General features: G+C 39.7%; 2 protein-coding genes across 2 annotated transcripts; both read left to right on the plus strand.

Annotated features, from left to right (window-relative positions):
• Positions 1 to 936: 936 nt before the first annotated feature.
• On the plus strand, positions 937 to 2,443 carry LOC149015336 (putative carboxylesterase 2). The gene has a single exon (XM_089155751.1). The coding sequence runs from the start codon at positions 1,039 to 1,041 to the stop codon at positions 2,020 to 2,022; it is 984 nt and encodes a 327-aa protein (XP_089011877.1). The 5' UTR covers positions 937 to 1,038; the 3' UTR covers positions 2,023 to 2,443.
• Positions 2,444 to 8,297: 5,854 nt separating this feature from the next.
• LOC149015337 (putative carboxylesterase 2) lies at positions 8,298 to 9,371 on the plus strand. Its single transcript, XM_089155750.1, has one exon. The coding sequence runs from the start codon at positions 8,369 to 8,371 to the stop codon at positions 9,350 to 9,352; it is 984 nt and encodes a 327-aa protein (XP_089011876.1). The 5' UTR covers positions 8,298 to 8,368; the 3' UTR covers positions 9,353 to 9,371.
• The last annotated feature ends 3,062 nt before the right edge of the window (positions 9,372 to 12,433 follow it).

Here is a 12,433-nt window from a genome sequence, read left to right on the forward strand (position 1 = left end):
CAGATTTAGAACCAAACCATCCACTCTCAAACAAGGAAATGCAGGGAAAACGTTAGCCAAAATTCTATCAAATGTAAAGAGATTGGGAGAGATGATGGATACCTGAATTTGAAGGACATCGCCTAGAACAAGAGGATGAGGTTGACCTAGCACAAGAGCTGGGGCAGAAGATATCGATTGAAAATGTCTTTGTAGAGCTGCTCTGCAAGTGCGTGTTCAAGGAGAGCTGCAACCTGCAACTTTGCTAGGTCTCAAGCTGCAACCCCCAAGTTTGTCTTCGTCTTCTCCCTCTGCAAAGAAGAAAACGATGAACGTCTTCGTCTTCGTCTTCTCCCTCTGCAACAGGTCCCAACTTGAAAAGAAAACGAAGAGCTGAATGGCTGTCTTGCTAGCTTCTCTTGATATTCTTCTCCAGCTTGGTTCAGAGCTCCAAAAACATCAAATGAAATGGGCGGGGTGAAGAACAGGGGTTTTGGTAGTTTTACAATGTTTTGAACCGCTGGTTGTTTATACGATTACATATTCGTGTATATACGTATAGGGTTTGGATGTGTAATACCTCATAAAACGTATTAACCAAGCTTATACTAACCCACTCGAACCGCCCAGATGGACCGCTGGGTTTGCAATAGACCGAACCGAATTGAACAAACAAGCTTTATGAGGTGGGTTTTGATAAAGCTTGATTAATTTAATGAGAGGATGATGCCAGCCGTCCGATTAGCTGCACGGTCAAGCGCATTTATGAGGCACTATTGAAGCAAAATTGCCTTTTTTGTGTGGGTACGATTCAGAGAAGTCCACTTGCTTGTTTATCTATTGGGTTTCTTGCCGTACCATGTATGCCTACTAGATGGTGGTTTGCTATTTGTCCTTCTCAATCGAATAATGCATGAATCCAGCCAAAACCAAATCAGCCACTCATTCCAGTAGAAAGACAAGCTATCCTTACTCCTTGCTGTTCTATGGTGAGTTGTTGTTTCTCCTTCCTTCTTCTTATCTCTCCCCCACTTCCTCTTTCGTGCCTGCAACTCTGCAATGGAATCAAGCGAGCCTGAGAACGAGGTAGACTATGAATACCTTCCATATATTCGTGTATACAAAGGTGGGCGCGTGGAAAGGCTTGTATCTACTGATTTTGTTCCAGCCGCCGTCGATCCTCAAACTGGTGTTTCATGCAAAGATGTTGTATTACCAAACTCAGGCATTTCTGCTCGTCTCTTCCTCCCTAAACTCACTCAAATTGACAACAAGCTTCCCCTCCTCATCTACTTCCATGGTGGAGCCTTCATTGTTGGTTCTCCCTTCACTTCCAAATATCATCGTCTCTTGAACTCCATAGTTGCTGAAGCAAATGTTGTTGCTGTCTCTGTGGACTATAAACTTGCCCCAGAGCATCCCATCCCTGCATGCTATGAAGATTCTTGGGCTGCTCTTCAATGGGCTCTTTCTCACTCCCCGGGTCAGACAGCTGAGGAGGATCAGCTTGAACCGTGGCTGACAAACCACGCTGACTTCAACAGGGTTTTCTTGGCTGGAGACAGTGCTGGAGCCAATATTGCCCACAACTTGGCTATGAGTGTGGGGGCTGAGCTGGGTGTGAAGCTTCTTGGACTTGCTTTGATCCACCCTTTCTTCTGGGGATCAGAACCAATAGGGTCCGAGGCTACAGTGCCGGGCAAAAAGGCGTTTGCGGACCGGTTCTGGCCTTACGTATGCCCTTCTAACCCTGACAACGATGACCCCAGGATCAACCCATTCGTAGACCATGGTCCGAGCCTGGTGGAGCTTGGGTGCACCCATGTGCTTGTATTTGTTGCTGAGAAGGATATTCTAAGAGATAGAGGGAGGCTTTACTATGAAGCATTGGCAAGAAGTGGGTGGATGGGAGTTGTGGAGTTCTCAGAGACAGAAGAGGAGGAACATGTCTTCTTTCTAGATAAACCAGAATCAGACAAAGCAAAGGACTTCATAAAAAACTTGGCATTGTTTCTGAATCTGGAAAGGCCTCCGAGTATATAAATAATCCCACGTTCATGCATTTTATTACTCTCCTTTCCTTCTCTAGTTTATTTAGTTGTTTGATGGCAAATGGAAATCGTTTGTAATCTCTAGTTTCTAGTAGAATAGGTAGATAATGGGCATGAATAGTCAAAACTGGAGAGTTCGTAGCCAATTTGATGAATATTAATGGAGAAGATGGTTTTAGCTTGGGTTTATGCTTCAAGATCATCGATTTGAGACAGTTATATGATTTGCATGGATGACTACATGAGACGACTCTACATTACAAAATTTCGTTGTTCATATTTTCTTCCATAAGGAATGCATCATTAAGTGGTTGGGACACATGAATAAATATCCCTTGTATAACTTTGCAATGTCTATATCGATTGTCACCTAAACTCCTCTGTTGTTGAGAAAAGAGAGATTTTCTGGATCACTCCGTATTCCCTTTTGGTTCCAGCTACTCCCTTGTTCACTAGTGGGAGTTAGATTTAATCTTGTTTTGCTTTATTTTGTCTTCCCGTATAGCCTCGTGTGATCGAATTAACACATGCCCTAACTAGTATGGACCGAATCATGCAAGGGTATATCAAATGAGAGAGAGAGAGATGATGACGGAGTTCGGCAATGACTGCCTACATCTCCGGGATTCAAGTACGAATCCAATCCACTATATTCAGGAAATTACAGAGAAGGAGAAGTAAGAGAGAGTTTATGATAACACCTGATTCAGGTGTCTATAGGAGCCAATACTTCCATCGAGTGACCTTCTAACATCACTGATCAAAAGCCCTAACCGAGCTCATCAAAGAACCTCCAAGAATCTATCGTTGCAGGAGCTTGAAGAAGGTAGCCATGGAAGCTTCACCGAGAACCCCAAATCGCAGAACATAAAACCCAAAAGTGAAAAATCGATTTGCATACACATATAACTTGAACCAACCCCAAGCCCCACATATACATAGCCCTGAACCGATTGAACCAAACGGTTCAATAGAAACATCACTTAAAAGGAATAGTCCAGATTACCCCCCAACAATCTCCCCCTTAATCTGTACATCCAAATGACTATAGGGAATTGGATTACGACCATCATCATCCAAGTGTACCTGCATACACAAAAACAAAGAGACCACAGTACAAAGCAAATAACAAATATGCAAAATACCTAGACATGCACTAACTATGCAACACTAAGGACTCCATGCAGATACACCATGCAACAAACTGCACTAGGTAGAGAAACCCTAATCAATAACTCATGATTCACAACTCACTCATATAACCATGAAGAGCACACATGTACACACTAGGCATATATCTTATAACAGAGACAAACAGAACAAGAGTCATAAAAAATTTGGGCAGCATCTCCCCTAAAACTGCAACATATGCAAACCTGATAAACAAACAATGACAACAACAAGACACACACCACAATCTAAAACAAGTAATATACAACTCAAAACTACATAAACATATATACTAAGAGACAACATCACCAATTCCCAACAAATCAAGACAATGTAGAAATTTAGAAAGAGGCAATGACTTAGTACCACAGTCTGCAGGATTATGCTCAGTACTTACCTTTTCAATTAAAAGTGAACCATCAGTTATCTTATCCCTGAGAAAGAAGTATTTAATGTCTATATGCTTGGTCCTATCATGATAAATAGGGTTTTTACACAAGAAGATAGCACTTTGATTATCAATAAAGACAACAGCCTTAATCTTTAAAATACCTAGTTCACACAATAAACCATTCAACCATATACTTTCTTTAACACATTCAGATGTAGCAACAAGCTCAGCCTCTGTAGTAGACAAAGCAACTACAGGCTGTTGTTGCACCTTCCAACTGATGCAATTACTAGATAACATAAAGAAATAAGAAGATAATGATTTCCTATTATCTATATTACTAGCATAATCAGAGTCAATATATCTTTCAAGAATAAGATCACCAGGTGTGAACTTGAATACTAAACCTTTATGAACAGTACCTCTCAAATACCTTAAGAGCCACTTGAGAGCAAGCCAATGTTTTTTTATTAGGATTAGACATAAACCTACTCAGTACACTAACAACATGAGCAATATTAGGTCTGGTACATATCATAAGATACATAAGAGAACCTAAAAGACTAGAATAAGGGATATTTGACATTTCATTCTTTTCAAAGTTCTTCTTAGGACAATGATCATTAGAAAGTTTAAAATGTGCAGCCAAAGGAATATTCACATGTTTACAATTTAACATATTAAACTTCTCAAGAACCTTCAACAAGTATAACCTTTGACTAATGAACATAATATCCTCCCCCTTATCCCTATAAATCTCAATCCCTAGAATTTTCTTGGCTGTCCCAAGTTCTTTCATCTCAAATTTAGATTTCAGCTTGTCTTTAACATCTTGAATAAGATTAGAATCAACACAAGCAATCAATATATCATCAACATAAAGTATTAGATACAACACAATAGAACCTGAAATGAGAAAATATATGCAATTGTCATAAACACTTTTCTTAAAACCTACACTCAACACAAATGAGTCAAAACATTTGTTCCATTGCATAGGAGCTTGTTTTAGTCCATAGAGAGATTTCTTAAACAAGCAAGCTTGTGATCCCTCTCCAGCTGCCGAGATGCCTAAAGGAAGTTGCATATATATCGTTTCTTCTAAATTATCATGAAGAAAGGCAGTTTTGACGTCCATTTGCTCTATAGTCATTTTCTTCTGAGCAACTAGGGACAACAACAACCTAATAGTCTTAAACTTGGCAACTGGAGAGAAGATTTCATCATAATCCACCCCTTCTCTCTAAACAAAACCTTTTGCAACAAGTCTGGCCTTATATCTTTTGGAATTATCAACTCCATCATCCTTGATTTTAAATATCCACTTACAAGGTAATAACCTTTGATCCTTGGGCTTCTTAACTAGTTCCCAAACATGGTTCTTATTTAATGAATCTAATTCATCATTAATGGCTTCAACCCATAAATCTTTATCTTTGGAATCCAAAGCTTCCTCGTAGGAACTAGGTTCATTAGACCCAATCTCAGAAACTGAAATATCAGTCTCAAGAGCAAAGTTGGCTAAATACCTTTTGGGTGGCTTAACCACTCTCCTAACTCTATCTCTTGCCAATTGCTAACCGCTTAGATCAGGAACCTCTTCCACCTCTCCAGTGGAAGTCTCAGAAGAGGGCAATGACCTACTTCCAACATCATAAACTACAACCTCAGACTCTTTATCACTAGAGCTGGGTTGAGGGGAAGTCAAGGGTTCTTCAGGCATACTAGAATCAAGAGTCTGAGCAGGACTTAAGGAAACATCAACCTGCCCTAAATCAAATTGAGTAAAGTTAGTCATTCTTTGATCAAGTGGATTCAAATTAGTATTGTCAATGGAAAGACAAGGGAACACACTCTCCCTAAAGAGAACACCCCTACTAACAAAGGTCTTGACACCAGGCACAGTCCTATTCCACAGCTTATAGCCTTTCACCCCCTCAGGATACCCTAGAAAGATGCTCTTTTTACTCCTGGGTTCTAATTTACCAATGCTCTGGTGAGCAAAGGATTCACAACCAAATACCCTAAGGTAGCCAAGACTGGGGGGTTTCCCCCACCACATTTCCTCAGGGGTTCTAAATCCTAAGATAACAGAGGGACTCCTATTGATTAGGGTGAACAACTGTTGTAACAGCTTCACCCCAGAAACCCTTGGGAACCCCTGAACTGATGAGCATACATCTAGTTTTGTTCAATATTGTTCTATTCATCCTTTTAGCAATGCCATTTTACTGAGGGTATATTTAATAGTTTTATGCCTTTGAATCCCTTTGTCATTACAAATTCCATTGAACATTTCATTAACAAATTCTAATCCATTGTCAGTTCTTAATGTTTTAACTTTCTTTTCACTCAAGTTTTCTACCAAAGCAACCCAATACTTGAACTTTTCAAAAGTTTCATCCTTGGTCTTCAATAAGAAGATCCACACTTTCCTAGAGTAGTCATCAACAAGAGATAAGAAATAAGAGTTTCTACCATAAGACAAGATTGAAGCAGGTCCCCACAAATCAGCATGTACATATTCTAATATAGCTCTAGATAAGTGAGACCCAGCTCCAAAGCTTAACCTGTGTTGCTTACCTAGGACACAGGACTCACAAAACTCTAAGTTTTCAATTACATCATTGCCAAACAGGCCTTGTTTATTTAGAGCTTGCATCCCTTTATTGCTTATGTGTCCTAGCCTAGCATGCTACACACTAGTGATAGTTGACTCACTTGACAAACAACAAATATTGGAGATATCATTTAGGAATGTACTACCCTCAAATACATACAAACCAGACTGAGAAATGCCCTTTAAACATACATGAGATCCCTTAGACACAGAAAGAATACCCCCAGAGATACTAGTTTCAAACCCAACACTATCAAGGCTACTAATTGAAATCAAGTTTCTCTTCAAGTTAGGAGAGATACTAGTTTCAAACCCAACACTATCAAGGCTACTAATTGAAATCAAGTTTCTCTTCAAGTCAGGTATGTATCTAACATCATGTAAAGTGAAAATAATTGTGATTAATCAATTTAACAGAACCAATACCAACTACATCACATAAATCATTTTTTCGCATCATAACCTTGGCATTCTTTATCTCAGACAAATGTGTAAACCAGTGCATGTGAGGACACATGTGATATGTACATCCTGAATCTAAAATCCATCCTTCTTGCCTATTGCCCTCAGAAATGGTAAGCACCTCACTGATGTCTTCATAGACATTGGCTTGACCATTCTTGGAACCAGGCATATCAGAATGGGAAGTCTCCAATTCCTTCATTTTCTTTTTATAGTTTTTGCTTTGCATAGGATAAAACCATATATGAAGTGTTTACTGGAATCACTTTTATAGGTTAGATTGACAAACTAACCTTTACTTTCCTTTGTGCAGTGTGAAGGACTTCAAGAATTTTGCTGATGCATTAGAAGCTGTGAAAGAAAAAGGTGTTGTGGTGGCAGTGGCATCCCCAGATGATGTTACTGCAGCAAATGAAGAACGCCCTAATTTCTTTGATGTGAAGAAAGCTCTGTAAAGAAATACCAATTGTACATTCATGCCTAGTTCTGGAAGCTGTTGGAGCAACCACATCTGGTACAATATTCTTTAAAATCAATCCTTCCACCCAAAAATATATTCACACATTCTGTGTCTTATGCATGAGTGAGGTTCCCCTTTTTGCCAGTATTTTAGGACTGATCATCTCAAAATGATATATATATATATATATGTATATGTAATTAACCTGGAAGTGATATCTCAGCAGCCACTGCACAAGGTCAAGGGTTTTCTCCTTTCTTGGCCTGGTGGTGGGAGCAAAATAGAGTATTTTATGTCTTTCTTTTGGAGGTGTTATGAAGTCTAATTGAAGTCCCAGCTCTCTCCCCCCAATTCGTATCCTCCCTCTTGTAGAGGACATTAAAGTCGTGGCAGCAAAATTCCTGGATTTTAGAAGCCCTAACTTTCTAGTGGACAATCTAGTTAGGAAGGCCCTTTTGGTTTCTAAGCCTGAAAGATTGGTGGGTAATCTCCAACAAATAATGGATTATAATCAGCAGATGACTTTTGCTTCATAGTATTCTATCCCTTGAAATAGTATAATTTGTTAGAAAAAGGTGATGACATCTCATGTTATTAAACCTGATTGTTCTCCGCGAGCCCTTTTCTTGATAACTCATCGGAATTCATTAACGTCTTGGGATTGTTTCTTAGAAAATCTGTTCTCAGCTACTAGCAAGTGAAGGCGCCATGGTGGATGTGAATCAGTTCATTCTCATTCACCATGAGGCTATACATGCAGAAGAAATTTCAGAAACTAGCATGGTTGGAGGGTACTTTCAGAAAAAAAATCATTAAAAGTTCTGTAATGAATTGTGAACTAAGCAAAGTCGTTTACCAAACAATTATGAAGATCTTCCCCTCAGCCCTGACCCCACCCCACCGAGTTGAATCACTCCAAGCTTTTGTGAATCTAATATCCAATAGGAGCCCTCTTAATCACTCAGAGAAAGGCCACCCTTTTTTTGTGGGTACGATTCAGAGAAGTCCACTTGCTTGCATGTTTATCTATTGGGATTCTTGCCGTACTAGGTGGTGGTTTGCTATTTGTCCTTCTCAATCCAATAATGCATGAATCCAGCCAAAACCAAATCAGCCACTCATTCCAGTAGAAAGACAAGCTATCCTTACTCCTTGCTGTTCTATGGTGAGTTGTTGTTTCTTCTTCCTTCTTCTTATCTCTCCCCCACTTCCTCTTTCGTGCCTGCAACTCTGCAATGGAATCAAGCGCGCCTGAGAACGAGGTAGACTATGAATACCTTCCATTTATTCGTGTATACAAAGGTGGGCGCGTAGAAAGGCTTGTATTTACTGATTTTGTTCCAGCCGCCGTCGATCCTCAAACTGGTGTTTCATGCAAAGATTTTGTATTACCAAACTCAGGCATTTCTGCTCGTCTCTTCCTCCCTAAACCCACTCAAATTGACAACAAGCTTCCCCTCCTCATCTTCTTCCATGGCGGAGCCTTCATTATTGGTTCTCCCTTTACTTCCAAATATCACGGTCTCTTGAACTCCATAGTTGCTGAAGCAAATGTTGTTGCTGTCTCTGTGGACTATAGACTTGCCCCAGAGCATCCCATCCCTGCATGCTATGAAGATTCTTGGGCTGCTCTTCAATGGGCTCTTTCTCACTCCCCGGGTCAGACAGCTGAGGAGGATCAGCTTGAACCGTGGCTGACAAACCACGCTGACTTCAACAGGGTTTTCTTGGCTGGAGACAGTGCTGGAGCCAATATTGCCCACAACTTGGCTATGAGTGTGGGGGCTGAGCTGGGTGTGAAGCTTCTTGGACTTGCTTTGATCCACCCTTTCTTCTGGGGATCAGAACCAATAGGGTCCGAGGCTACAGTGCCGGGCAAAAAGGCGTTTGCGGACGGGATCTGGCCTTACGTGTGCCCTTCTAACCCTGACAACGATGACCCCAGGATCAACCCATTCGTAGACCATGGTCCGAGCCTGGTGGAGCTTGGGTGCACCCGTGTGCTTGTATTTGTTGCTGAGAAGGATATTCTAAGAGATAGAGGGAGGCTTTACTATGAAGCATTGGCAAGAAGTGGGTGGATGGGAGTTGTGGAGTTCTCAGAGACAGAAGAGGAGGAACATGTCTTCTTTCTATCTAAACCAGAATCAGACAAAGCAAAGGACTTCATAAAAAACTTGGCATTGTTTCTGAATCTGGAAAGGCCTCCGAGTATATAAATAATTCCACGTTCATGCATTTTATTATTCCTCTTTCCTTCTCTAGTTTATTTAGTTGCTTGATGGCAAATGGAAATTGTTTGTAATCTCTAGTTTCTAGTAGAATAGGTAGATAATGGGCATTAATAGTCAAAACTAGAGAGTTCGAATCCAATTTGATGAATATTAATGGAGAAGAAGGTTTTAGCTTGGGTTTATGCTTCAAGATCATCGATTTGAGACAGTTATATGATTTGCATGGATGACTACGTGAGACGACTCTACATTACAAAATTGCGTTGTTCATATTTTCTTCCATAAGGAATGCATCATTAAGTGGTTGGGACACATGAATAAATATCCCTTGTATAACTTTGCAATGTCTATTTTTGGATCACTCCTTATTCTCTTTTGGTTCCAGCTACTCCCTCGTTCACTAGTGGGAGTTAGATTTAATCTTGTTTTGCTTGATTTTGTCTTCCGGTATAGCCTCGGTTGTTCCTCAATAAATTACTTTTCTACTGAAGGACACATTACTATTCGTTTGTTTTGTTGTGTTGAAGCAGAACAATTAGTGATGTGGAAGAGAAAACTTTATAGTCGGATTCACATTCTCTTAATCCACTTTTCTCATTTCTTGAAATAAACTACTAAGATTTTGACATTTTGCATTTATATCCAATGGTCACAATTAAAATTACTTTCGAAGAAATTTTAGGAGTAATTACACATGGTGAGCAAAAAGGAGACCAAGAGAAAAATTTAGGGATACACTAGACGTGGTTGCTAGGATTGTTACACCTAATATGTTATTAACAAACAGTCACAATTGAAACCACTTTGAAAGAAATTTTAAGAATGATAATACAGTGTAGGAAAAAGAAAAAGAAGATCAATCTAGTAAAAAGATTAGGTGTCACATCCACCCAGCCGGTACCCTATTTGGCATACCCGAGTGTGTGATCCATAGTCCACAAGATCCAATAGTTAGTAAAATCAACCTCCCACATTCACAACAATATAATCAAGAACAAGACTAAATCAATGTTAACAATATTATTCAAATGAATCAAAGTAAAGTAACGAGATAATCATCAGAGTGCGGAAATGATACCAATAGATATATAAATCAAAAGTAGAGTGAGGCGGAATCTCACTCCACGAGTATAGTGGAATGTAGTTCGAAAATCAAAGGGATTACAACTGATTCTAAAGACAAGAAAGAAAGATATATTCTAACTAAGCTAGAGTCTTTTCTACTTTATAAAGGATGTCTTCATAAACATAGACTTCATCGATTATGCTCAGACGCTCCCACTCCACAGTAGGTTTAATCCTGGTAACAAGAGAGACCACTCGAGGGATCCTCAAAGTAATCTTCATAGTCGCCAACACTTTGCGTATGGTACGCTTCTTCATCTTGCGCTTCCTCATATTGCGCTTCATAGCCATCAAGACCTGTAGAATAATCTAACAAATGATATTGTACAAAAAGGAGTGAGTTTCAAAAGAAACTCAGCAAGGCAAGTTATTCCATAATAGCATAAATAACATAGTAATATGAACAAAACATAAAGTGATATGATATGAGTCAAACAATGTATGTATGAGTCTAACTCTATGTATGCTGGTCTCTATAGGCAGACATGCTTTAAGTCATAGCACCACAATGCTTGAGTAAAGTGCCGACAGTACCGATCGGGAAATCTAGTTCTAAGAAACACTCTTACTTTAGACCCTCACCACCAAAAGAAACTGGATCCTTCATGGGAAGGACCATACATGATCATGAAGACAGTGGGATTGAGCGCCTACAGATTAAAGAATCCATTAACCGATCGAGAATTGGACCGATCATGGAATACAAGACACCTAAGAAAGTTTTACCCCTATCTATTTTTTATATTCCCGAATAAGATTTCAATAAAGTTCATGAAACCAAACCACTCTTTGAATGGGGGCCATGCTGGTATATTACTATAGATAGTTGAAATTCAAAAAGGCTTTGGTTACAATTGAATGAGACTTTCTAACACTTAGAGAATTTCACAGAAAATTCCTAAGCAAAGGCCTTGGTTACGATCGAATGAGACTTTTTTACACTTAAAGAATTTCACAGAAAATTCCTAAGTAAAGGCCTCGGTTATGACCAAATGAGACCTTCTAACACTTAAGAGAATTTCACAGAAAATTCCTAAGCAAAGGCCTCGGTTATGACCGAATGAGACCTTCCAACACTTAGAGATTTCACAAAAAATTCCTAAACAAAGGCTTCGGTTACGACCGAATGAGACCTTCTAACACTTAGAGAATTTCACAGAAAATTCCTAAGTAAAGGCTTTGGTTACGACCGAATGAGACCTTCTAACACTTAGAGAATTTCACAGAAAATTCCTAAGTAGAGGCCTCGGTAACACCCGAATGAGTCCTCCTAACACTTGGAAAAATTTGTAGGAATTTTCTAATCAAAGGTCATAGCTCGAGTAAGGATCACTGATTATAGTGTTAAAAACAGAAACCTAACATAGTTAAATAAGAAACAAGAAACATTTGTCTTGTATTCATGAAGGCCAGAGAGGGGCAACCCTTACAAAAAAAAAAGAAAAAGGAGAAAAATACAAGAAGTACAGAACGTAGATGGTAGAGAGAGAGAGAGAGAGAGAGAGAGAGAGAGAGAGAAGTTTATATTTTCATTGTTGTTCAGGGGCTGGGTCTTGGCTTGGTTTGGTTCATGATAAACATTTCCATCGGCTGCTTCAGGTTCAGGGGTGACTGGAGGAGAATCACTTAGATATACTTCAATGTTTAGGTTCTCTGGTGGGAAGTCAGACTTTTGAAGTGCCCATTCGGGGACCCCCAAATTCAGTTCCTCGAACACCTCGGCATGGCAAACTTCATGGTGAGGGTCAGTCTCAAACGTGGGGTTCAACCTCCACACCTTGTTCTGCCTGTCCTTGTAAGCCATGGCATTATAGTTCACCATTAAGTTGCTGAACAACTTTGCATTGAGGTACTTCCACACGCAAGCCTTTTGGACATCCGATGATAGATGTTCGGGCTTGGAAGGAATCCTCATATCTTGGAGAGCATCCCTTTCCTTGA

The sequence above is a fragment of the Hakea prostrata genome, chromosome 5 (genome assembly GCF_041222555.1).
Source record: "Hakea prostrata isolate BN-2017 chromosome 5, UWA_Hpros_2, whole genome shotgun sequence".
In the NCBI taxonomy this organism is placed as follows: Eukaryota; Viridiplantae; Streptophyta; class Magnoliopsida; order Proteales; family Proteaceae; genus Hakea; species Hakea prostrata.